This window comes from Nelumbo nucifera, chromosome 1 (assembly GCF_055504915.1).
Source record: "Nelumbo nucifera cultivar China Antique chromosome 1, China Antique-T2T, whole genome shotgun sequence".
Lineage (NCBI taxonomy): Eukaryota > Viridiplantae > Streptophyta > Magnoliopsida > Proteales > Nelumbonaceae > Nelumbo > Nelumbo nucifera.
In genome coordinates this window covers 6338336-6365049 of record NC_142649.1, presented here as the reverse complement: position 1 = coordinate 6365049, position 26714 = coordinate 6338336, and the positions used below count along the sequence as shown (strand labels likewise).

Below are 26714 nucleotides of genomic sequence, written 5' to 3'. Positions count from 1 at the left end.
TTCAGTGGCTGAAATCATCGAACCTATTCATAGATTTTACTGTGGATGATCTCCTAAGGAATTGGAGAGAGATTGCTAGCAGTGCCCAGGTCAAAACGGGTTTAAGTCTTTCTTGGACCTCTCCCCCACTAGATTTATAAAGCTAAACTTTGATGGTAGTAGAAGAGGGAATCTTGGGTAGTCAGGCATAGGGGGCGTATTTAGAGATGAGAATGGGACTGTTTTAGTTCTATTCTCAGGCCCAATCAGGAGCGGTGACTCTCTCAGGGCTGAGATCTTTGCAGTCTTAGAAGGTGCCCAAAGAGCAAAGGATATGAACATTAGAAGGCTTGAAATTGAAAGGGATTCAGAGGTGGTGGTAGGGTGGCTGCAAGAAAACAAGGCTGGATTATGGAACTACAACAACGAAAGGAGAAAATTCAGATGGCTAGTTAAGGACATGGAAATAAAGTTCAGTTGGGTGAAGAGATCTGCTAATTCGTTTGCTGATGGGTTAGTTAAGCTTGGGGTGGACAAGGAATCTATATATTGGGCTCAGTTGTAATTCTGGTTTTCTCATTGTGGGGGTTCATGCCTCTGCTGGGGAGTTAAGAGACTTTATCTCCCCCTTTGTATAATTAACTATTCTGATTGATTATTCAAAGTTTTGTTATTGATAAAAAAAAGAAGGAATAAAAGAACTTATAGATGGTTAAGGAGGGAAAAAAAAAGTTGATAAGATCCCTGCATGAAAACTCCCATTGCTATTCTCTACTTATTGGACCATTGTTCATCAAGTAATGGGATTGAGATGAGTGCTATGTTGAAACCATTGTTGATTCTTCGCGAAAATCTTTGGTGCCATTGCTTTGAAGCCTAGATTACTCTATTAAGTTGTGGACAGATTGAATATTCCATCCCCTTTTCATTAGATACCGAATGTGATACACAAACACATGCAACTTGGACGAGTTTCCATGGTGGGCTTTTTGAAATTGACATTCTTGTGCTCAGACTCCATTACACATTTCGGTTACTTGGGATTCTATAAGCCATCCATACTGACTTTTTTCTGTTTTTCATTGAAGCAGCTTGTGCAATACTTTTCTTTTTCTTGTACTTAGCTATATTTTTATCATCTATCATCCACCCTGAGTAATCACTGTCCTGATGCTCATAGGCGGACATTGATGGGAGTGACACTCTGAACTGAGTTCGTCACAATCTCCATTCACCTGAAAAGAATTAGAAGTAAAGAACATCTGTACACAGCTTTTAATTTGTTCAACAAGAACGATAGTGGGTTTATTGAGAGAAGCATTACTAGAGGATGACCTTGGCCCTGACAATGAGCAGGTGATTCGAGACATACTCTCCGATGTTGATACAGACAAGGTGAATCTAGAAACATCTGTTAAACATCTTCTTCATAACAATCTCGTGCAAAGTTCTTTGTTGTCTGACAGGTTACATCCGTTTTGTTTTGTTTGATTTATTGATTTTTGTAGGATGGTCGAATCAGCTATGAAGAATTCGAGGCAATGATGAAAGCCGGTATGGATTGGAAAAAGTCATCTCACCAATATTCATGTGCAATGTAAAATACACTTAGCCTCAAATTGTTCAAAGATGAATTATTGCAATCGAGAAAATAAAGATGTCTTGGAGGTATTCCAAAATCCTCTTGTGGATGTTCTCTTCCATCACGTTCGGAAACCTTAATATTAGATCTGAACATATATCCATAAATAGGGGTGGATTCGAGCCAAATACTTGGTTATTTGAACTCAGTTCGCTGAAATTGTGTTGGGCTCAAGCTTGAATTCGGATTGGCTTGAGTTCGATTGCAAAGTCAAGTTTTTTTCTAAAAAATAAAAGTTATACATATAAAAATATTATTCTATTTTACGTAGAAAAAATTAAAAATTATAAAAATTAGTTGTTATTATACATATAAAAAATAACAAAATATATTCATATAAAAATGTTTTTATTTTACATACAAAAATAAGGATTATAAAAATTAATTACATTATACATAAAATAAAAATATTATATATAAAATGTTATTTTATTAATAAAAATTATTTTTTATATTTATATATATACATATTTATGTATATAATAAAAAATTATTTATTTATTATACTAGGCTCGATTAAGCTCATGAACCTCACGAGCCGAGCTTCACTGGACTCAAGCTCGGCTCGATTAACAAAGAACCCATATCCATCAAACATCTGTAATTCCATTTCTTTAAGTAAATGAGTACCCCTTAATATCCATTCGTTGATCACGTTGATGGCCACGTTGATGGAGACTAAAACACACTTAATATCCATCAAAATCCTTGATGGATGGATAAAAGAGTCAAGGTATGATTTTATGCCGGTTTGGGTTGGGGCACCGGAGGGTCATAAGATTTTGAAATAAAGTAGCCATTGTTTTTTGCTCCAAGGGGCTACATAACAGGGGTAGTCCATCCCCAATCCCAAACCCCCCACCCAACCTAGGTGGGATTCGATCTCAAGGCTACAATAAAGTAGCCATTAGTTCTGCTAGCTACTGTATGGTCTGCTTTTCTTTATCTTAATTAAGGTGAATTCTAGTGGAGAGTTCTTTATGTATGCATATGAACGGAGAGGCATTGTTATACTGGACCGGATGGTCAGACAAAAAAAACCAAGAACTGTTATTTACTCAAAACCGTTGGTTTGATCAGCAAACTACTGACACGGGCAGTTGAACCATTTGAACCACTAAACGGTTTGGTTGATCTTTATTTTTTATTTTTGTTAAAATGGGTCATCTGTTCGGTTCAAACAATCAGACCAATCAACATGAGAACCTGACCTCTGACAAGCTCGCTGTCTGAATCGGTTTTAAAAACCTTGATTCAATGATACCGTGAATTCTTAGATATGCAGCGAATGTCCTCAACTATTCATTTATTGCTGGCTCAATTCTCGTCTATCTAAAGATCAAATACACCAGCCCCTGTGATTAGACCATCTCCGCCACCAAATCTTTCTGTAAACGCTTGTTACATTGGAAAAAAAAACAATAAACAACAGACACTCAGACACCATCGTGACAAATGCTTGTGATCCACCAGTTTGCAGTTTTGGTGGAAATGTTATCAATGTATGCTGTGTCGCATCATCAATTTTGGCATTGGACTTTGATGCAAACATGGAGTTATTGGTTTTGCAGTCCATTAAAAGCCACGACTGTTAACAGAGAATACTAGAGAAGGGTTTTCCCTCATTCCCACAACTGCTGGCCTTGTTAGCTTATTTTTCGATGGATTTTCTAGCCCCATGCTTCAATGGTGGAATGCATGGATGAAGTCATGCATCTCGAGGGGGGAATATCTGTCCATTTTTAACCCCCTTATAAGTTTCAGTATTTATAACAAATCTCAAAGTTGAAGTCCTTTACCCAATTAAATAAAAATGCATTTAAAAAATACACAACTGGCATAATACAGCCCAATACCAATGTTTTCAACTTGTCATTGACCCATACAATCGAATTGTTAAACCTGTCGTTTGGAGGGAAAGGCAATTTACTTCAACTCCAAACCTGTCAGTCCACCCAAAAGGCTGAACTACTGACCCACCACCCAGAAGAAAAAATGGGTCACCCTCTAGGTCAGTTTTTAAAACACTAACCAATACAACATTAGAGCTTGAACCTTGCTACTGATGATCTAGTGGGTCACTTGGCAATCCCCTCAAAGAGGAGATGCAGGATCAAACCCACATATACGCACTCTCCATGTTAAGGTTGGTGGACCTCACGTGCACTGGGGTTAAGCATTGTCAGTTCGGTTTAATTCAAAGGTAGAACCTGGAACCCACCTTATAGGCTGATTCTAAGTTTTTGGAATTAGAACCTACCCTATCAAGATCACTTCTAGGGTTGGTTCTGGCCTTGGTGGTTACAAGGCCAACCATGGAATTCTTAACATTAAAAATTGGAACTGTGACGTAATTACATAATCACAAATTGCATCATTGATAATGTGATCATTAATATTAGTGTAGTGGCATGTTCTATGAAACTTGTGCAAGAAAAAGGTAAAGATATAAATTGATATTATATATTCAAATTTAACTTTTATGACCTGCACCAAAACCAGGGCAAGTATCTATTTTATAATAGTATAGATATATTACTGATTAAAAATCACAATCATAAAATGTTTAAACTTGACTTTATAGTAATCATGATAATATATAGTTTGTAAATTTTAAATGACTCTACAATAGTATAGACATTACAATTTAAACTTTGTAAATTTTACCTTCTACATTACTTATATACATATTCAAATATTAAATTGAAGAAAATTATCAATTCACTTAAGTGGCTCAATGGTCAAGTGAAACCATGATCTTTGTAAATATAGGAGTGCACGGGTGTATTTGAAGAAAATTACCGACCAAGGTCAATCAAGGCCGATTCTTCAGATTGTTTCAAGTAGGGTAGCCCCCAACCCTTGGAACCAACCAGGGTGGGGGTAGGGTTGATTCGAGGCCAATTTCATTTGATTCTGGGTAGAACCAACCCATTTGCTCACTTCTAAAATGCACTTTATTTGCCCCCACCCCATGAACCCCTTGTAATGTGCATAATGTAACATCCCAAAAAAAATACAAAATAAAAAAAAGGAAACCCATGCTCAAAAGAGAATCTACATACATGTAAAGTAGACCTCATATGTTTTCTTCCTACCTTCATATCATCTGCAATTTAGGTGCCTTTTTTTTCTAGAAGGCCTAAAGGCAGATTTCGTTCATCCAAGAACAAGTATAAAATGGCAGGAAATTGCTAAGCAAGAGAACCTAAATATAAATTCTTGAAAAGAAAAAAAAAAACCATAATGGTGGAGAATAGTAAACTAGACTCCTGCAAGCAACATACACACGAGGCATGAGGTATGCCTAGTGGTGGTACTCAAACCACCAACAGACGATGCATAAATCAGCACCACTCCAACCACAAGCATGTAGAGACCCAAAAAACTGTAGAAAGGTAGAACTCTAAAAGGCATTAACCAAACCAACCACAACCCAAAATTGGCTGAAAAAGTTGGACCATGCCCACATAAATCAGCAAACAAAAGACAATACAACCACCCGCCGGTACAAAAGATGGCCGGTGAATCCCAATCTTCAGCAATATGGAAACTATAACCGATAGAAATCACAAGCATCAGCAGCAAATAGAACAAACAATCCACCAAAAATAGCACCAAATAGAGAAATAACCACCTACATTAAACAACAAAAAGAAAATAGATGGAAAACAAAAAGGAAAAAGATGGAAGAAGAGAAAGGAAAATGGGAAGGAAAGATGAGAAATTGAGTAGACGAGGAAGAAAACTATAAATGACAAGAAAGTATCAAGAGGATAAAAGGAGATAAGAAATTAAAGCAGAATAGAATAAGGACGGAAAAAACCCAAAAAAAAAAGATGAAATGAAGTAGAAGAGGGGAAGGGTGGGGGGCGGAGCAGGACGCTGGGAGGGGGAATCGCCCCAGGGGGGCTCCCCAAAAAGAAAATGACAATAAAAGTTTGAGGGTGGAAAGGGACTCCAGAAAAAATCTCGAGAGGTAAACTGAGGAAAACCGAGAGAAAAAATTGGAAAGTGAAAGTAGTTCCCTAACGCAGGTGTTTTCTCACTTGTGCGAGTAAAACCAAGGCATAGACAATCTTCATTGGTAGGAGGTGAGAAATGTAAGGGATAAAAGCGTTACATGGAGAATTGAAAATAGGGCAAAGTTGTTATTCTGGAGCTGGTACTACGCCATTGTCATATGCTAAAGGTGATTAGTGTCAGCTGCAATTAAAACAAGGTTAACTCAAATCACTTATAAACCGGAAAGCAGAAACAAGGAAAACACAAAAGCCTAGAGATGGCAATTTGACTTGTACCGTGGGACTCCGCCCCGCCCCGACTGGGGTGAGTTTATTGACCACTCATCAGGGTTTGGGGCGGGTTTTCAGAAAACCCAAGAATCTGGGGATCGGAGGCAGGGCAGGGATAGTATTTGCCCACCCCACCCCACCCCAAACCTGCCTTGACTGTATTATATGACATAATATATATAAAACTGTTAATACATGTTAATATATATTATGTTATATTATAATATATTATATATTATATTATACCATATTATATTATATATATGAAATAGTTTTAGATAGGTTTCAAAAAATAAAATTACAAATATGCAAGAGTAACAGGGGCAAGGTGGGACAACTTCGAAGATCCGAGTTCTCTGTGGAGACAGTGATGGATTTTCGGGCAGGGCATTTAAGTTCGGGGTTGGGGACAGGGCATGCAAAACCCAGCCAGTTATTTTTCACGTTATTTTTCTTCTTTCCATTTTGGATCCATTGATAAATGCCTACTTAATGCTTGCAACCATCGCAAAGTTGGGATTTAAAGACACTGCTCAGGTTCAAGACCTGTCTAAGACTCTATGCCACTTCATACAAAACCACGCCTGTATTCTATAAGTTGAATGTTGTGCATATGGGATTCACAAGTCACAGGTCATTAATCAATTCCCTTAGGCTGTGTATGGTTTCAAAGAAAAGGTAGGGATTGGAAGGGAAAGGTAGGGAAACCTGTACAAACCTGGTATAGGTTTCCCTACCTCTTCATTCAAACCAAAGACAGCCTGAAGAAATAAAAAGGGTCCTGGGGGGAAAAAAACCAAAATTTTAAAAGTAGATTCAAATCAGGCGTAGCTTAAGTTTACACAGCATGCGTCCATAACGCAGTTGGCTGACAATAGCATTTAAATCATGACAAGAACTTGCTTCTCCAATAATTTTATTTTCATTATCTGATGGTCGCCTGGTCGGTTGTGAAAGCATGCATAACTCTCTCTCTCTCTCTCCCCCAAAGGAAACACGATGTTTTTTTTAGAATAAAGGAACCATGATGTTTACCTACAACATCGACCCTGAAAAGAGAATGGTGCATTATTAACTTTCAATGTGTTGCCCAATACCATATCAGCAACCAACTCAGCGGTTCCCAGTGCCTGAAAAGGTGGGAAAAAATATGTAAGAATTAACAAGACAACTAGAAATGGAACTAATGCTACTCTAAATTCCAAACCTCTGAATAATTTGCCACCTAGTAGAGGTTGGCATATGTATCACTAGGGCTAATAGCAGGGGAGTCACAAGCCAATCATGTCCAGGAGTTTGACTTACAAGACCAGAAAAAGACTTGATGCACCCAAAGAAAAGTATACATTAATAAAAAATCCATATATTTTTTAATTCTAACATCGTGTGCCTATGGAAAATGGTCTACAATTTTATATTTGTTGTCTAATGCTTAGTGTTCTGTAGGAAAGGTGGCATACATTTATGTTAAATTAGGATACAAAAACTTTATTTTAAGTGACCCTCAATAACCAAAAGAGTGTCAGAATACGATGTTTCCAACATGAACATTTCATTTTCATCCATTTAGAAGAGTCCATGCAACACTGACCAATAGTAATTTCTTCATGCTTGCAACATGAACCTCAATTCAAGTGTGTAAAAGGGTAACCTACCTGCATTTGTGTGTCAACCTGCCCAAAGATGATGCATATTTTGGAAACTAAGGATAAGAAAATTACCATTGAAAGTCCTCCACCTTCATGTCCTGTTGCAATTAAGACCTTTGGCAGACCAGGAACAGTATCTATAATTGGCTTCCCATCAGGCACTAAAATCAGTGTAAGGGTACACCACTTCATCAGTTTCATAGTGGTATATTTGAAAAGACAAACCATGTCCTTTTCTCCAATATGAGAGAAAAGGTGATATAAGCTAATGAAAAATGGATACAATTCTCCAATTATAGCAAGCCAAGGAACTTGATAATTGATACTTACTATAAGGCCGCAGTCCTACTCTCACTTTCCTGTTCTTAGTGAAGTCAGCCAAGGATAGTTCTCTTATAGAGGGAAAGAACTCCCCAGCACGTGACCAAATTTGGTTTATGATGACATCATCTACTTCAGTGTTAAATCCAGCAAATTGGCGGCTGCTCCCTGAAAAATACATTTCTTAGGAGATGAATGAGCAGAGTAGTGCACAAGAAACAAACATGAATAAGGAGAGGCAGCCATATTCCTTGTCTATGTTGTGTATATTGATACATGAAACCTTACACACAAGTATGGCATACAAGTGATCTTGTAGCTTAAAGAAATTAAGCCATGATAAGATTCCTTTGATCTATCTGGTTGTTGGGTACTGACAAATCTCATGCTTTCTTAAATCTTTGTTATTGAAAAAATGTAATAAAAATATTGCACATTAAAGTTTCTTAATGTGTCTGACTCTGACATCCATGCTCTATACTGATAGATCTACTTGAAAGAAGAAAAAAAATAGTAATAAAAACAAGATAAGAACTTTATTGTATCAAAGATTATAGACCAAATCAAATTCTTATTGCCAATGAGCATGTTCAGGACATGAAAACAATTGGTAAAAAGGGTTGGGTTTATAAGTTGGAACCAAAAATTATAGATCAAATTCTTGTTCTAGCACTTCATCAACTGTGGTAAAAGACCCACCAAAATATAATAACCACTATGATTCTTCCGTGGTTTCACCATAGCAACTAATGGAACCTCCCTTGGTATCTCCTCTGTAATGATCATAGCTCTAGGTTGAATGCACTTGATGGAGTACTCGCTAAGCTGCATGAGCTATTTAACTACTCATCCTAATAGTGGTAGTCTGTCTATGAAATACCTAATAGGATCGCTTGATGACCAAGAGAACTTTGTGTTCCAAAAGGTAATGTCTGAACTTTAGTGTTGCAAATACCAAGACTACTCGCTAAGCTGCATGAGCTATTTAACTACTCATCCTAACAGTGGTAGTCTGTCTATGAAATACCTAATAGGATCGCTTGTTATGACCAAGAGAACTTCGTGTTCCAAAAGGTAATGTCTGAACTTTAGTGTTGCAAATACCAAGACTAGACATTGCTTCTCCATATCTATGTAGTTTTGCTCAGCATCCTTTGAGACTTGACTAGCATAATAAATGGGGCACTCCTGCCTCTCCTCGTTCTCCTAGGCCAATAAACAGCCTACAGGTTCAGGACTCGTGTCAATATACAACCTAAACTCCTTCCTCTCTAATAGAGATGCCATTACTGGCGCTTTAGCTAGGGCTTGTTTAATTTGTTGAAATGCTTCTTCATGCTCAATGCCCATTGGAAATGGGTGTTCTTTGTTAGTTTTATTAGTAGAATTGTAGTCACTGCAAGTACATGTATAAATCTTCGTAAATATGGCACCTTAAGAATATCTAGAGTTGCTTTTCATTGGTAAGGTGGGGCATGTCTACTACTGCTTTAAATTTAGCTTCATCATGATGGATTCCTCTGCAGTATACCTAATACCCTAAAAGTTTGCCCAATTTTGCACCAAATGCACACTTTACAAGATTCATCCTCGGGTTATACTGCCAACACCTTTCTCAAAACATTTATGACCTTTATGCCTAGCTTTCACTACCACATTATCAACATAAAACTCAATCTTCTTATGCAACATATCATGGAAGATACATGTCATAGTTCTTTGGTAAGTGGCTTCAGTGTTTTTAAGCCTGAAAGGCATCACCATATAAGGATCTGATTGTAACCATCTACAGGGTTCATAAGGATCTGATTGTAACCATTATATGCATCCAAGAAGGAATAGAGTTCATGCACACTTGTACAATATATGAGGAGCTCTATGTTGAAAAGGGGAAACTCATCCTTATGGCATGTTTTATTTAAATGCCTGAAGTGTACGTTGTAGAGAAGAGAAGGGCTAGTTTTGTCTCTTTACCTTCTTTGTATGTATATTATTAGGCATGTATATTAATGTACAGCCTTGTAATAGCTTTGTACTTTATTTCTTTTGTAAGGAAAATTTTATCCATTCATCTTTTAATAAAAATATATCTTTTCTAAGTTTGATCGATGTTAGATCAACCCTAACAATCTTAGAGTTTTTCTTGTTTCCCTCTCTCTTCAAGGTTAACATGGTATCAAAGTGGGTTATTCTCTAATTTATTTTCAGTACATTCAGATCAATCTGTCTTCCTTTACTCTGTGCAACCAGCAAGAGAAATCTCATTATATCTCTCTTGAAAGACATCAATTTGTGATAAAACTTCAACTGAAGTATCGCCTGGTCCTATTCTTCATATTCTAGAAGTTTCATCAGCTTGGGGTAAGTGCTGAAGGTGTTGTGTTCATCTTTCTTGGGTGGAAGAAAACCTACTTTCCTCGTCTAGACTGTGATTTCAAATCTCAGTTTCTCTTAGCTTTAGACATCTTCTCTGTCATTGTTGATGTTGCAATATCAATGAGGGGGCTTAAAACCGCACATGACATGTTTAAATACCTTGAGAAGGTCTATTAACAGTCAAACATGTCTACGCAATATCAGATTGAATTACATATATTTTCTTGTGCTCAAGGGGAGAAACAGATTCAGGAGTACTATGCTGGTTTCGTGAAGAAGAACTTTGATAAGAGGAAAGTTGTGTGTCTCCAATCTAATTATGAGACAGTAAGGTGAAACATACTCAGTAGCAAGACTGTACCTGACCCAGATATGATCCTTGAAGAGTTATTAATAGAGGAAACTCGGTTTCTTACTCAGGCCTCTCTTGATTAGAAGAAAGAACATGGCATAGATGCAGTTTTTCTGGATACCAATCAAAAGGGAAAGACGGATTGTAGTGATCTGTAATGACTATATTTGATTGTCAGAACAAAAGGGGAACAATAGACCTACCCCCTTAATGATGGCAATGTGTGTTGTTCTGACAATAGATTTGATTTGTTGATATTTTCTGGCCTTGTAGTGATCTATAAAGACTAATGAGCAATTTCAGGTAGAAACCAAAGAGATGAGTGAGCCGTCTAGCCTGTAAACATAAGCTTCCTCATCAATCCTTTTGCATCGTCTGCTGTGTATTTGTCTTCGTCAGTGAACAAAGCCTGAAGCAACCAAAAAAGTGAGGACAAGAGAAAAAGGCATCTTGAGCAGGTGGTAGTTGTCGATTCAATCACCACTACAACAGGGTTAATGTTGCTGGCGCACCCCGAGTTGCAAAGATCATATTCCACTGTTACAGGCTTTGAATTACAGGGAATTGAGAAAGAACAAAAAGTCAAATTTTAGATCATTGTTGCAAGTTGTGGTTGTCGACAATGAATTGCAAACTCCAAATCCAGCCATTGAGTTGTTACTTGTTGAGAGTCTTGAGACTTCAGATTTCAAGAATCTTGAGAAAACTACAAACCCTAGGCTAATTAATGAATAGGTGTTTCCGTGTTTAGGACTCTTTCATTTCTTTTAGTTTCAATTGAAAACTGCTAACCATTGCCCGAGCTGAACAGATCAACAGTTCAACCACCCAGGTCAGAAATTTTTGACCATTTCAACATTTTTTTCAAGATAGGTTCAGGACCAAAATGGAACCGATGACATGACCAGTTCCCAGGTCAAATGGTCTGACTGTCCATTCCAATCCAGTTTTCAAAACAATGCCTGAAGGTACTCCAAGCTAAGGCATTCTTTTTACTAAACATGGGCATATGAAACTGGAGGCATATACAAATGCAAACTGGAATGGCTGTACTGATGGAAGGAGATCCACCTCGGGTAACTATGCTATGGTGGTACGGAACATTGTTTCATGGAGAAGTAAGAAGTGGCTACATCTTCTGCTGAGAAAGCATACAAGACAATGGCCCATGGAATTTCGGAGTTATTTTAACTTAGATCACTTTTGGAGGAACCGGGCATTGTTTATGAGAAGCTGATGATGTTATATTGTGACCACCAAGCAGCCATAAGCATTGCACATAATCCTCTCCAACATGATAGAACAAAGCACGTTGAGGTTGATAGACATTTTATATGGGAGAGAGTTGCTTCAGGGAAAGTTTGTTTGCCATTTATTGATTCTAAAGAATAATTAGAAGATGTCTTGACAAAGAGAGTTTCAAAAGGGAAGCTACTGCATTATATAAGCAAGCTGAGCATAATTGACATCTATGCTTAGCTTGAGGAGTGTAGAGAGATTGTGCCAAATGGGTCCTAGTTTCTTATTTCTTGTCTTATTTTATTTGTTATGTTTATGTTAACGGGCCTTGTCCATATCGGCCTGTTAACTATTTTTCATTCTTTTAAGTTATGTTTATGAACTGGTTGCCCCATTAAGGGCATCTTTGTAATAAGGGCATTGAGATTAGATTAATAAAAGTGATTAGGAGAAAGAAGAGGACTGATAGAACTCTCTTCTTCTCCCTTCTTCTCTCGTCTTCTTCTTCCTCTTCTGGTTTCTCTTATTTCTTCTCTATTTTCTTTCTAATTTCAGATCAAATTACTATTTTCTATTGGTCTGACTCATATCTAGGTGCATGTAGGACACTCTTCAACCCATTCTATTCTCTATTTCCAGTCGATCAACCAAGATAGGGGTGCTGGGGCATATTTTTCTATGTAACTCACATATGAACAGTCTGTATATACCCTTGTACAACATACAGTTAGAGCAATAAAGTTTAAGCTACTTGTCAAAAAAAGCTTATTATACCACAGAGTATTGAAAGAAAATACATTCAATAGGTAAAACACTTACCCAGAACAAGGTTTCCCATTGCATCCATTGTGGCAGTCATTGAAATAGACAAGGTCTGATCATGGTCAACAAATTTAGATGCATTATTGGTATAACATTGAGAAACCATTTGATGATCAACATATCCAACCTCCATCAGACCATGGTTCAGTTGCAGCATGTTGGAGTTCTCAACCACAAGGAGGTGACCCTATGATGCAAAGAAAACAAAAGATGGCCTTAGCTAGGGTATTAACTGAAAACTATTCATGCAACACAGTTCTACAAAGAGGCATTTTTCACTTTGCATTATGTTGTCTGCCAAGAGGCATTTTTCACTACAGAAAATGAGACGGTGCTTCCCTAACTTTATTTCCTTCCCATTCTTCTTAACCCAATCAAGAGTGGTGTTCCTTCCCTCTTTCCTAGAGTCTATGTCTATGTTGATTGGTCTGGTTGCTTGGATACCCATTGCTCTACCATCAGATGGTGTGTTCCAAATGACTCCCTCATCTTCTTGGAAGTAAAAGAAGCAACTGATTCTTAAAATTGGCTCATTGAAACCCTAGAAAGTTCCAATCTCTCTAGGGTACTATAATAAGAACACACACAAGGACAAGCAAACAGAATACCCTAAAAGTAAAAGCAGAAAAAATGATAGCATACATATAATACAATCAGAAAATGACATACAGCCACTTATAAGAATCATTGATTGATTCCATCAATATCCTATAAAACTGGAATTTATTTTATCAGTGTAAAGCTATAACCTCAATACAGAAAAAATATAAATGAAGTAATTCACAGGCTTAGAAGTCCATTTGACAAATGCCATTTTAAGAAATCACTTGATCCTCTAACCTTGCGAGGTTTTACAGGGACGTCCAGTACAACATTTGATCCTCTAACCAAGTCTTGCATCAAAGACCCACTCCAAGAACCAGCTGCAATTACAATGGCCTTCCTACAATACAATGTGTTCTTTGATGTTTGAATTGCTTGAATCTCTCCATTGCAACCTGATCTGGTTAACACATGAACATTACACTCTCAAATGAAAATTTTCAATCTCAAATCACCTCCGATGATATTAACAGACCTTAATAAATAAGTGGCTGGGTCATGATAAAATTCCGCATATCTGCCATTTGAGGCAAAATGCCTGTTACCCTACATATTAAACATTCTACATTAGCAAAACCAACACTAAGTTGGCTGTACATTTCCAATTAAACAAACGCTATAATCTCAACGTACTTCTTCAATGAATGAAACAGTACGATAAGCATCCAACTGACAATCATCTGGTAGAAATGCAGCTCCACCTTCCTTCCCAACCTCAAGTGCTGGTTCCTCTGAAAGTAATGCATGACCAGACAAGTACTCTGCCTCCAAACCAGCCTCAGCTAATTGCTGCACCCTACCTTTTAAGATGTTTAGCTCTTCCGGTGTTCTACCAATCAACAAGCTTCCTATTAATTAAGAATATCATATCATGATCATCTATTTTTATAGGTATTGAAGGATATAAAAAGATCATTAAATAAGAAAGCATTATAAGATCTAAGAAACTCGTTATTAAGCATTCTCAAATTTGTTCCTTTGAAGCCCCAACATATTACAACAACTGGATTATTCAAGCATGCTAAGTTCAGCTGATCAAAATCATGCAAACACGCAATTTTGGAATCAGTAACTTCAGGTCTAAGAAGTTCTTTTTTTTTCTTTTTGAAATAGGTAAAGTAAGAATTTCATTAAGACAAAACATGTACAACAAAGAGCTGTACACAGAGGTTTACAAAAACTGCACCAGCAGAGCTAGATCCCCAAACCCCGATTTACAAAAGGATTCCCAACCGCAAAAAAGGAATTAAAATTTCTGTCCTTGAAAACATTGTTTACTGCTAAACACGAAACATTTTTCCCACAACTTTCTGAAATACTGTATCAGAGGAGCTGTGTTGGTTCTTGAAAATCCTTGCGTTCCTCTCCTTCCATATGCACCAGAAAACCGCAGCAGGAGTCAGATTCCAATCCAATTTGCCCTCTTTAGTTAGACCTTTTTTTTTATGTATCTCTTTAGTTAGACCTTTGACTCTCCAACTCTTCACAAAGTCTGCCACTGATTCAGGGCAGCAACTGTTCACCTCATATAAATTCTTGACTTTGTTCCAGACCTCACAAGAGAAAACACAGTGGAGTACCAGGTGGTTTACTGACTCGGACTAATTCTGACAAAGCACACAGACGGTTGTGTTTAACAGCATACCCTTCTTCTCCGGGTCTAAGAATTTTCTTTTATAATAATAGGAAAAAATTATATGAAGAACATAAGAACAGTATACTTAAAGGTGAGTTTTTTGGTAAATAAAATAAAAATTTACTAAAAGAAAAAAAAATAATAGATACAATGAAGAGGACCATAAGTCACCCAAGAGAGAATCCAACCAAACAAAACCAGACACCAAAGACCAAACTTCAACCCCCATAACATAAAGCCAAAAAAGCAGCCAAAACAAAACAAAACCTTAACCCATAAACAAACATTACAAAAGGTGACAAGGTTTCACCAAAAGAAACAAAAAATACTTTTCTTCTTCTGTGAAGATTCCTTGAAAAAAAAGGGTTGTTAGCCACCAAAGTTCATTAGGCAAGAGTTATGGAAGATTAAATTCTGGCCCCCATAGAGGTCTGATGGAAGATTCCTATCAGCCTAGAGTTTTGCAAAATTCAATTTCAATGGTTATTGCAAGTTATGTTGGAAAGCTTGAGACTCAAGTTACTGGAGGCTTGTTTGATCAGCAGGTTTATAGGAGCAGATCCAGATATAGAAAGTTTGCATGGGCTGTGAAGGAATGGGATCAGGAAGGATCTCTGATAGTGATAGTGAGGCACGGTTATTCTTGTTCATCTTTGACAATATAGATTCGGTGGTTACAATGTTAGACATGGAAAGAGGCATATACTGATAGTGAGGTAGGGTTATTCATGTTCATCTTTGACAACATAGATTTGGTGGAGACTGTTAGCCATGGAAAGTGGCTATTACTGATATCCTCAACTTCAGTTAGGACATTGGTTTCTTTTGGCTGGTATGGTTAGAAAATTTTCAGGGAGGAAATTCTTATGGATCAACCGATCAACATAATAGCATTCCTCTTCATGTAGGTGTGTGCAAACTTTCAGGGCTATTGGAGGTAAAATCTGCAAGTTTGGAAGAATAGATCGAATGAACGAAATATGGAAAAAAGTCAATGCTGCAAGAATTTTGATTGAAACCAATAAAAGCTGACTCCAATATCATAGAAATTCAATTTTGCCAGAGAAGTTTTTTTAATCAGTAACTGTGAAATTTAATGATATAATATGAAAAAATGAAAATTACTATTTATGATAATTTTCAGGCTTACTAATTATAGTAATTCTCATAATTAATATTTTAATAAACTATGGATTACTATTTTTAGTAATTTCTGATGTCTTTACCAAAAAAAATTAAGTTAGTGGGATTAGAAAAGTTTTATTAGAGTTGTTTAGGAGTTGGAGTCCTTATTTAAGTCAGTGTGGGTTAATTGTGGATTTCTCTTAGTTTCAAAGCTTAGAAATTGATTTTGGGTCAGTTTCCTAGTCCAAATTGGAGTCTGTAAAGGGACATTTGAGTTAGTAAGTTGAGTCTATAAAATCCTGGTTGCTGCCAAAATTTTTTCTCTTTCCCCCATCTCTCTTAGTTCTCTTCTTCTAAGCAATCTGACTCTTTGTTGTTTACTCTAAATGCAAGATCATACCTCTTTCTTCCTAATTTATCACATAACCAGTTCGTACTAGAGAGAATACACCAGAAATCAGGGGTGTTTCACAGAATGAATCAACCCCACCCAAAGAGCCAGTGTGTGTGTGTGTATGAAATATGTACAACTACAGAAAAGTCCTTATAGGACTAAAGAAGAAGAAAACGAAAGGAAATAAAGAATAGCATAAAACAGGGACTATAGTAACACAATACAACATCAAGACTTCACATTCCCCTTCAAACTAATGCAAATTCATTAGCATCAGTTTGCTTACAAGAAATAGATATCTAGATCTCATCTGCATATCTAATAGTGAGTGAAGCCATAGTGAGAGGAAGATCAACATCAAGACTTCACATTCCCAGCATATCTTTACAGCAGGGATAGGCATAGAGAGAGGGAGATCAAGATCCTCAAATAGTGATTGAAGCCAAACAACCACACTGCACACAATGACATTGCCCTATACTGTACTTTTGTAGATGACTTAGAGATAGTTTGTTGTTTCTTGCATTTCCATGAGATGAGGGAATCACCCATAAAGACACACCACCCTGTTGTGGAACGTCGGGTGTTAGGGTAGCCTGCCCAATCAACATCAGCATAGGCCCTCAATTGGACAGGAGAGGCTGAACAGAAGAATAGTCCCTATGATAAAGTACCACAAACATAGTGAATAATCCGGTGGACAACAGTCAAATGGGGTTGATGATGCAGTATGGGATTTGGCCCAGCTGAGTAAACATTTACTGGGTTAGTTCAATGACTCATCTTAGTTCGTATTTACCAAGATAGCATCACCGTAGGATTTTGGATTTATCTATCTTGATTTGCATTTACCAAGTTAGCATCTCAACGAGATTTCCGAATTTGTATTAAATTATCACTTTCGTTTTAGAAGAGATTTAGTAGCATTCTAATAAGGAATGTTCAATTAGATTAGGAAACCTTCTTGTCGGAGGCAAAAGGTGTAAAGAAGTCTATATAAAGAGTAGCTAGACCAAAGCTAGGGGTGTTTTGGTTGATTTTCTCTTAATTATTCAGCAAAGAATTGTTCTTCTCATGTTTTCTTTCAGCTTTGGTTCCGTTCTTTGAAGCTTCTCCAAACATGATTTGTTTCAAAACTGCGCCATTTGGTATCATAGCACAAGTTTAATCCTTCTTTGGATTGAGATTCCTAAGAAGTAGACCTGTTCATGGGTCGGGTGGCCCGACGGACCGGCCCGGCCCCGGGATGGGCTTGAACATGTTTATAGGCCCGCGGGCTTAAACTCGGACCAAAAAGCCCAGCCCGCAATAAATTCGAGCCGGACTCGGGTTTTGTCAAAATAGCCCGGCCCGAGCCCAGCCCGGCCCGACCTAAAATTAAACTTAAAATGGGTTATGTGATTATGTCCATTTGAATAAATTTTTGATTTAAGAATGTAAAATTGTGTTTTAAAACATAAAAGAAAGGGAAAAAAACCATCTTGTAGGCCCATTGTTCATTTAAATAGGAAAAAAAACCATCTGAATTTTTAATTCTAATTTGAATAGGGAAAATTGTAATTTTTTTTATTAGGTCGGGCTTCGGGCTCGGGCTCGGGCTTCGGGCTTTTTATCAGGGCCGGGCTCGGACCCAAGTTATAGGCCCGTTGGTCGGGCCAGGCTCGGGCTCGGGCCTAGCGTATTTCCATTAATAATGAGTAAAAGCCCGGCCCGGCCCATGAACAGGTCTACTAAGAAGAAACAAGCGGCACACATCATGGAGCAGGAAATCAACAACAAAACACAAGAAGATGTGGCAAAGTTGAGAAGACTGAAAGGATAGCAAAGTTGAGAAGACTGTCCAACAAAGACAAGTCGACGCACTTGCTCAAGAGTTGAGATCGCTACATTCTCGTTCTGAAACAAGGGATAGCAACTCCGACACAAGTGCCTCCACTCATTCCTTTTCATCATCAAGGAAAGCAACCAGATTGGTTGTAGTTGCAGGTGGTGACAAGAAACGACAGGAAATCGGTTCTTTCACTTGAGATCCCAAAGTTTCATGGAGGTTCTTTCACTTGTTCTTTACAATCATCAAGGAAGCAACTAAGGTAGTTGTAGTTGTGAGTGGTAACCCAAAGCAGTGGGAAACAAATCTCCAGAATGACTTCCCAGAGTTTCATAGAAGTATAGATCCAAATGAATTCAAATCTGATGACTTTATTGATTGGTTTAATATTGTTCAGGATTGTAATGAAAATCTTGTGTGGCCATTCTCCTCAACAATATCTATTGAAGAAAAGCATGCTGATTGGATGGAAGGGGTTCAAATCCAAACCCCTGGGTCCTTAAGGATTTTTATCAAGACTGCTAGGAAATTTTAAGGGATTACTTGCAGAAGGTGTTTAATGAATATTTTGGGAGAGGTATTATCAATCTAGGGCTTTACTCCACATTTATTAACTTCATCCCCAAGAAGTGTGAAGCATTGCATCCGAAGGACTTTAGGCCTATCAATCTAATCAATAGCTTGTATAAAATCATTGCTAAGGTTCTATCCAAAAGAATTTGGGTTGTTCTTCCTTCTTCGATTAATCCGACTCAAGGAGCCTTTGTTCAAGAGAGGAAAATCGTTGATCAAATCTTAACTGCTAATGAATGTGGTGAGGACAAAAGGAGATCTTCTTAAGGAAGGGGTTGGTTTGCAAGTTGGACCTGGAGAAGGCTTATGACCCGGTTGCTTAGGGTTTTTTGTTAGAAGTAATGAAGAATTTTGGTTTTGGTGATAGGTGATGTAGATGGATTTCAGGTTGTTTAATGTCTTGTCATTATTCAAAATTGGTTAATTGTTGTACTGGATCACTTTCCAACTATTAAGGGAATTAGACAAAGTGACCCCCTATCCCCCTTTCTTTCCACTTTGGTTGCAGATGTGCTTGAGAGACTAATTACGAGGGCTGATTGGTAGAGAGGAGATCCCTATCACTCATCTTCAGTTTACGGATGACACCGTTTTGTTTTGCGATGGGAGTGATAGGAGAATTGTCATCTTATTTGAGAGAATGTCCAACTTAAAAGTGAATTGCGATAAGAATTGCCTTGTGGGTTTGAACATGGAGGATAACCAAGTGTTTGAATCATAGTTGTCAAGGTGATGCCTAGGGACCCGCCTGGGCGACAAGGTGCCCTTGGAGTCTCACCTCGCCTAATCGCCAAGCAGTTTTCTATAGCGTGTTATAACAAACTTCTATATTCTTAATTTTTTGAGGTTATAATTATAAAATAGACATTTTTAAACTAAAATATTATTTTGTGTGTTTATATACTAATTTCTTTTTGTTATTTTCTTATTTGTTAGGGTTTAATCAACACAAACATTCATAAATGCTGTATTCAACCGTCAAAGACTTCAAAACCTGAACCAATAAGTAAGAAAATAAAATGTTGCCCAATCAACACATTTTCTTCTTTTTATTTACGAATTTTGTGTTTTTGTATACTAATTTTTTCTTCTTCCACCTTTTCTTTTCTTCTTTTCCTATACCTATATTTTTCGAATTTTCTTTTCTTTCTTCTTTTTCTTCTCATGAATATGTTGGAATATGTTGATTTTCTATACTTTAACATGAAGTTTATACTTTTCTTATGAAAATTATGGATATTTATAAAGGAAATATGATTATGGAACCTAGGGAACTACCTTAAGATACATGTTTTTACTTAAAAAAAAGGCAAATTCCAGCCAGGGGCATAAAAAATACCTCCAAAAGCAATGTACTACTTTAGAAATTTCGAATTTTTATACCCTGCAAATACAAATTCCCATCAACTCCACTGGCCCACACCCACGTCACCCCAACGTCCTGTCATATTATAAAAATACCCGAAATACCCCTGATACCCACTTGACTCTCGACCCTCTATAGAGAAACCCAGGAATACCCCTAACATTCCATCGCGGTTAAACAGTTAATCTTCTATCTCCTCCCAACGGCATTAATCTTCTCTCCCCTCCCAACTTCCTTCTTCATTTCTTCCATTCACTGGCGTTTGTTTGAAGAAGACGAACATCCAGTTTTACTCACTATTTTCCACGCAACATCCGAAGACCAAACCTGTTCATTCGATCAATGGAAGACAAGGTAAGATTCTAACCTTCTCTCTTTCTTCCCGCTACGTCATTCTCTCCATTTTTTTATCTTTATTTTCATTTGTAAATCCCACATTTCCCTTCATTTTTTGATCTTTACTCACCTGTTCATTCGAACATCTAGTTCTACATGCGGCAAGGACTTTGTAGAGAAGCATGCATTCCAACACCCAACTTGTTCATACAATGTAAGATTCTAACCTTCTCTGTCATTCTTTCCATTTTCCCTCTTTTTTTATCTTTACTATTCTTTGTAACTCCCGCTTCCCTTCATCTGTGTCATAGTTGGTAGGAGCCAACTACAACACTAATACTGATTCCTCAAGGTTGTTAATCACTTAACTTGATCAAGAAACACTCCAAATACTGAAATCAATATCACAACACCCAAACAATGGGATTTCTCATGAAAAGAACCCCTGACAGCAAGGCCAAAAAGATACTATCAAGAAACACAAGATAAACCAAGTCCAAAAACTAATAAAATCAATCAACTTCGGTTCGACAAGCCACAGAGATGCTCTACCCTATTAAGGAATTGAAATCCTCCAAGAAAATACCAAAACAGCTCCAACCAAATGATACTTAGTGTTGACAGTCCAAACCAGTAGGGTAATAGGACTGTTGAACTAAGAAAAGGGATTAAAACCCTTTAGAACCAATTTAGAACCTCAACCAAGAAACCGAGAAGCAAGAAGACCCTAGGGTGACGACACCAAATCTAGGGTCCCAAGAAAAATGAAACATCTGATTGAGAAAAAAGGGGATTCACCAACCTGTTATGTGATTTCTCTAGAAAAAAATTGTGCTGTTTTGTGCTGATCAAAACAGCCTTCAAATGACCTCCAACCAAAGGCTCGAAGATGGATATTGAAAGCCTAACGAAAACCCTTCAGACTGGAAAAAGAACCTGAGATTACAACCTGATATCCACAACCTACTCTGATACCATGTCACATAACCAGTGCGTGCTAGATAGAATGCACCAGAAATCAGGGGTGTTTCACAGAATGAATCAACCCCACCCCAAAAGAGCCAATATATGTACAATTACAGAAAAGCCCTTTAAGGGTTAAAGTAGAAGAAAACAAAGAAACAAATAAAGAATACCATACAACAGGGACTACAGTAATATAGTACAACATCGGGACTCTTCACATATCCTTCATATTTAATCACCCACAGCCCCTCTTTTTTTAGTTTTTTGAACAGGTGAAGTAATTATTATTTTTTTAAAAAGGGTTTAAGTATCGATATTGTATTGATTTACTATAGAGCAAAAATACATCAGTCATGTACAATGAGAACCCATACATTGGTAATATACAAAACAAAGAAGAGTCATCCCTAAAAAGGGAAAGCTTGCAATAAAGAACTTAGTTGGACACCCTGAAACCAGGGGAGAAGCCAAGTATATTGGTGGGGGGTCCTTGGTCACCCAAACTTTTTGTTAAAACCATGGTTACCTAGTGGAGGCTGGGTTAGAAACATAATAAAGTGGGTTCTTGCCCCCCCACACACACAAAAAAAAGGAACTAAAATTGTAAAGGATCACTCTCTAAGGCTCCTCCAACTCCTAAAATTTAAAAAACAAAAATTATTTATTTTTCTTTAAAAAATCTGTAATAAACCAAAACCTTCTCAGGCCATTTTCCCCCAAACCCTACTCCTCCCCAACTCATTTGCTTGTTTAACTTAGCAATCCAAAAGAAAATTCCTGGCTCCGCCACTGCCTGAAACATTCTATGTACACCCAGCCAAGAACAAAGCAAACCTATGAGATTACTACTGACTTCCTCCAAACAGAATATTTGTTGTCAACATGATTTAAAGTGCCCACATATTTCCTAATATTTCTATGACATATTTCCATTTCCATGGGTAGTGACACAAAATTTTCATATTCCCCAGTGAAGACTACCGGCACTATGTGGAGTACAAGAGATAGTATTATAACATAGGTTGATGACAATATTTTAGATATGTGGAGTAGCAATATTACTACCCGCCTAATTTACATGATTAAAACTTTGAGCTAGCTCAATATTCATTTCATACATGAAGTTAAATAATAGTTTTTCATTGTATAATAGATTATTTGGTTAATCTATTAGAGTCATTTGCATTTTCTATAAGGTTAACTTTTGCTTTAACTCATTCTATCATGTAGTTTCAAAATCTTAAGGTTTACAGCACAACTTCAGAACGTATTCTTTTTGCCTAAAACCTTAGCTTCTAAGCTTTTAATGATTTGGAACAAGATAATAATTTAAAAAAGTGTGTCCATGAATTTATCAAAAAAAAAAAAGTGTGACCATGCTTCTTTTATCATTTCATAAAGTATCATTCTATATTTTAGCATATTTTAGAATGTTTCCACCATGTCAATAATTTTTACAATATTTCCATATGATATTTCTGACATGGTTCCTATATTTAGATGACTGATTTCCACTGATGCCAACATTTTAAACCTCAAGGATTGGTAGGGAATGCAAAGAATGGGGTTGTCTAGGGTCAGGTGCTAATTTATAAGCTGTAAACTATATCAGTTGTTATTTAACAAAAAAATGATATCAGTTGTTTTTTCTGTGTTTTTTATGTTTGTGTGACACCTGGCATGGTGATTGGACGGTTGTACTTTGAACCAGTTTGCCTTATTGTTTGCTTTTGAGCAGTATTGGGCTTTTTAATGAAATATTTTCCGTTACCTATCAAAAAATATAATACGGCAACAACTAATATTAAGGAAAATTACAATAGTGCCCTTGCAGCACAATCTACCAGAAAATACAATAGGTAGTATAGAAAAGAAATCCAGACAACCTGATTAGGCACTTTTTCCATAAACAATTCCCAAAAAAGTAATAAGAGGATTAATAATCAGATTATTTTTTTTTTATAGAATAGCATAAAGCAGTAGTACCTGTTTTCCTCCAACCCAATATTTCTAATGGACTCATGCCCTGATGTTGTATACTATCTGCCAGTATTTCCCACAATTGCTTGCTTCTCATTGCAAGTTCCCATATATCACTTCCAGGTGTTTTGTGGATCATCCATATATAACCCTGGCCTGACATCAGCTCAAAAGGAAAAATAGAAAGTCAGGAAATCCTAGAGCAGGAAAAAGTTCATGAAATGTAATGAAAACATTCAAAGGAAGAAAAGGATAAAGTCTACAATTACCCATCAAATTCCTTATGATTTCCCACAAATTGATTGAGCTACACCCATGAACATAACTAAGATTCCAAAGAAATCACTGAATCATCTTGATGCAGGAGCAAGAAGCTCAGGTATGAAGTTCTATGGATTTTTTTTTTTGTATTCTTAAAAATAGTAGGGGTGTTTCAGTCATTTTATATAGTATCCATTGGTTCTGGCCTTAAGAGTTTGCTTCATCTATTCATAGTTTAGTTGTGTTTAAAATGACAATCATTACTTTAGGAGTTATTGAACTTTCACTGAGTTAAACTATGGTGGTGGCAATTGGTGTGATATTATCCAGTCATGCATGGAGTTACTTGAATAAAACAAGTAGATTTCTGTTCTAATGTAATTCAGAAAAGAGAAGAAGAGAAAAGAAGAGTAGAGGATAAGAAGAAGAGAAGAGAGGAGAAGAGAGAAGAAAGGGGTTCGGTTCTTGATATCTGCCGCCCCAAATTCTTTCTTATTTATAACCTTTAATTCCTTACAATAATAGGAAAGAAATACTTAAGTCCTAATCCTAGTAAGACAAAATATAATATAGATAAACATGAAAAGGCCAGCCGGCCCAATCTTAAAAGAAAAATAAAAACAATTAGGAAACTAGGTGTGGGTATGGAACCACACACACTAGAGCTTGAGTGTGGGTATGGAACCCCACACTCGTGACTAATGAGTAGATATTTGTCATGCCCAACTTGCATAAATTTGTCTCCAATTTGATTTTTGTGACTGCTTTGGTGAAGAGATCAGCTAACTGCATGTCTGAGGCAATGTAAGGAAGGCATACTTCTTGAGATGCAACTCGCTCTCGGATAAAATGCCTGTCAACCTCGATATGCTTAGTCCTATCATGCTATATTGGGTTGTGGGAAATATTAATTGCAGCTTAATTATCGCAATATAGCATTAGACGCTTCTCATAATCAATCTCCAACTCATTAAGCAAGGATTTCAGCCACAACTCTTCTACGACACCATTGGCCACGGATCTGTATTCTGCTTCTGCACTGGAGCGAGCAACAACATTCTATTTCTTGCTTCTCCAGGAAACAAGGTTTCCCCCCACAAATGCACAATATCCAAAGGTAGATTTCCTGTCATCAACACATCTAGCCCAATCCGCATCTGTATACACTTATTTTCATATGACCATTATTCTTGAAAAGTATACCTCTCCCTAGACATCTCTTTAAGTAAGCAAAAATCCTTTCTACTGCAAGGAGGTGGGTGGTCCTGGGAGAATGCATGTATTGACTGACAATACTAACAGCATATGAAATATCTGGCCGAGTTAGGTAGAGATAAAGAAATTTCCCAACCAACCTTTGGTACATAGCCCTATCCTCAAGTAATTCTCCACTTTCTGCACTATCTTATGGTTAGGCTCAATGGGAGTATCAACAGGTTTCACTCCTAACTTTCCAATTTCTTCCAATAAATCCAGAACATACTTCTTTTGAGAGATGAAAATGCCATGCTTAGATCGACCTCAATTCCTAGGAAATAGTGTAATTTCCCTAGGTCTTTTACTTCAAATTTCTTGTGAAGGTGTTATTTAAGGGTTTCAATTTCACTAGTGTCATTTCCTGTTATCACAATGTCATCTACATAGACTACAAGTAGAGTCAGGGAAGGACCTGTCTTCTTAAAGAAGAGAGTGTGATCTAACTGAACCTGTATGAGAATCAACCTGCCTCCACCACTTGCTGTGATACACCCTCAACTTCCTGCATTTTTGACAACCTTCTTCGCAACTCCCCCCCCCCCCAAGTAACTGGGACAGGTAATGGAACTCTTAGAGCTGGAACTGAAATCCCTTCCTCACTATTCTCCCCCTGAAGAGAAGCCATATGGTAGTAGGGCATATCCTCAAAGAAGGTGACATCCATGGGCACAAAGCGCTTCCCTGAAGCTGGCTCATAACAGCAATATCCCTTTTGATTTTGTTCATACCCAAGGAAAATACACTTAGTGGCTTTGGGATCAAACTTGGAGCGATAAGATCCAAGGATTTAAACAAAACAAGTACACCCAAAAGTTTTGAGGGGAATAGTGAATAGGTCCTTATCTGGATATAGAAGACTGAACGAGGATTGCATGTTTAGGACCCATAAAGGAACCCAGTTAATGAGGTATATGGCTGTACGGATTGCATCTCCCCAGAAGCGTACGAGAACATTGGAGTTGAGCATGATACTTCTGGCTACCTCTAAAATATGTCTGTTTTTTCTCTCAGCAACCCCGTTTTGCTGAGGTGTGTGAGGACAGGTGCTCTAATGAATGATCCCATGATCAAGGAGATAGGATGCCAAGGGTTTTGCAAAGTATTCCTTGGCATTATCAGATCTAAGACTCTTGATCTTGGTTTCAAATTGAGTTAGGATCATCTTATGGAAAGCTTGGGTCAGAGAGGGGACCTCAACTCGAGAGTACATAAGATAGACCCATGAAAAATGGGTATAGTCATCAACAAATAATAAGAAATATCTGTACACCCCATGGTGGGAGTATGGTAGGGCCCCCAAACATCGGTATGCACAATCTCAAAAGGAAGGTTGCTTCTTTTATTACTTAAAGGATAAGATGATCTACTATGTTTTGCAAGTTCACAACTTTCACATTTTAACCTAGACACTTTTACTGACTCAAACAAGTTTGAAAAAGACTCTTTAAAGACCCAAAAGATAAATGACCTAAGCGGTTGTGCCAAAGCATAATCTTACTACAAGACTGAGAAACAAACAATTTCCCTACATCACTCTACTCCCCTTGTGAATGTTCCAGCAGGTAGACTCCATTCATCTCATGGTCAATCCCAATCACCTTCTTCGTTTCCAGATCCTGAAAAATGCACTGACCAGAGAAAAAAGTTACAGAACAGTTTTGACTTTTAGTAATACTACTAACTGAAAGTAAGTTAGCACTAAGCTCGGGAACAT

General features: G+C 37.3%; 2 protein-coding genes across 3 annotated transcripts in view; one reads left to right on the top strand and one right to left on the bottom strand.

Annotated features, from left to right (window-relative positions):
• LOC104605184 (calcium-dependent protein kinase 8-like) overlaps positions 1-1653 on the top strand; it is a 92420-nt gene extending 90767 nt beyond the window's left edge. Inside the window, exons 11-12 of one of the 2 annotated variants that reach the window (XR_016083908.1) lie at positions 1160-1374; positions 1488-1653. The gene's annotated coding sequence lies outside the window, so the exon portion shown is untranslated. The remainder of the gene's footprint in view (positions 1-1159; positions 1375-1487) is intronic. The other variant, XR_016084360.1, reaches the window with a different exon arrangement.
• Positions 1654-5023: 3370 nt separating this feature from the next.
• The window catches only part of LOC104605186 (FAD-dependent oxidoreductase family protein), a 31650-nt gene continuing 9959 nt past the window's right edge, over positions 5024-26714 (bottom strand). Inside the window, exons 2-10 of the mRNA XM_010269824.3 lie at positions 23489-23638; positions 13912-14126; positions 13754-13824; positions 13516-13678; positions 12673-12862; positions 7896-8054; positions 7638-7726; positions 6952-7046; positions 5024-5827 (exon numbers count right to left, since the gene is read on the bottom strand). Of these exons, the coding sequence (XP_010268126.1) occupies positions 5824-5827; positions 6952-7046; positions 7638-7726; positions 7896-8054; positions 12673-12862; positions 13516-13678; positions 13754-13824; positions 13912-14126; positions 23489-23638 (1136 nt within the window). The 3' untranslated portion in view covers positions 5024-5823. The remainder of the gene's footprint in view (positions 5828-6951; positions 7047-7637; positions 7727-7895; positions 8055-12672; positions 12863-13515; positions 13679-13753; positions 13825-13911; positions 14127-23488; positions 23639-26714) is intronic.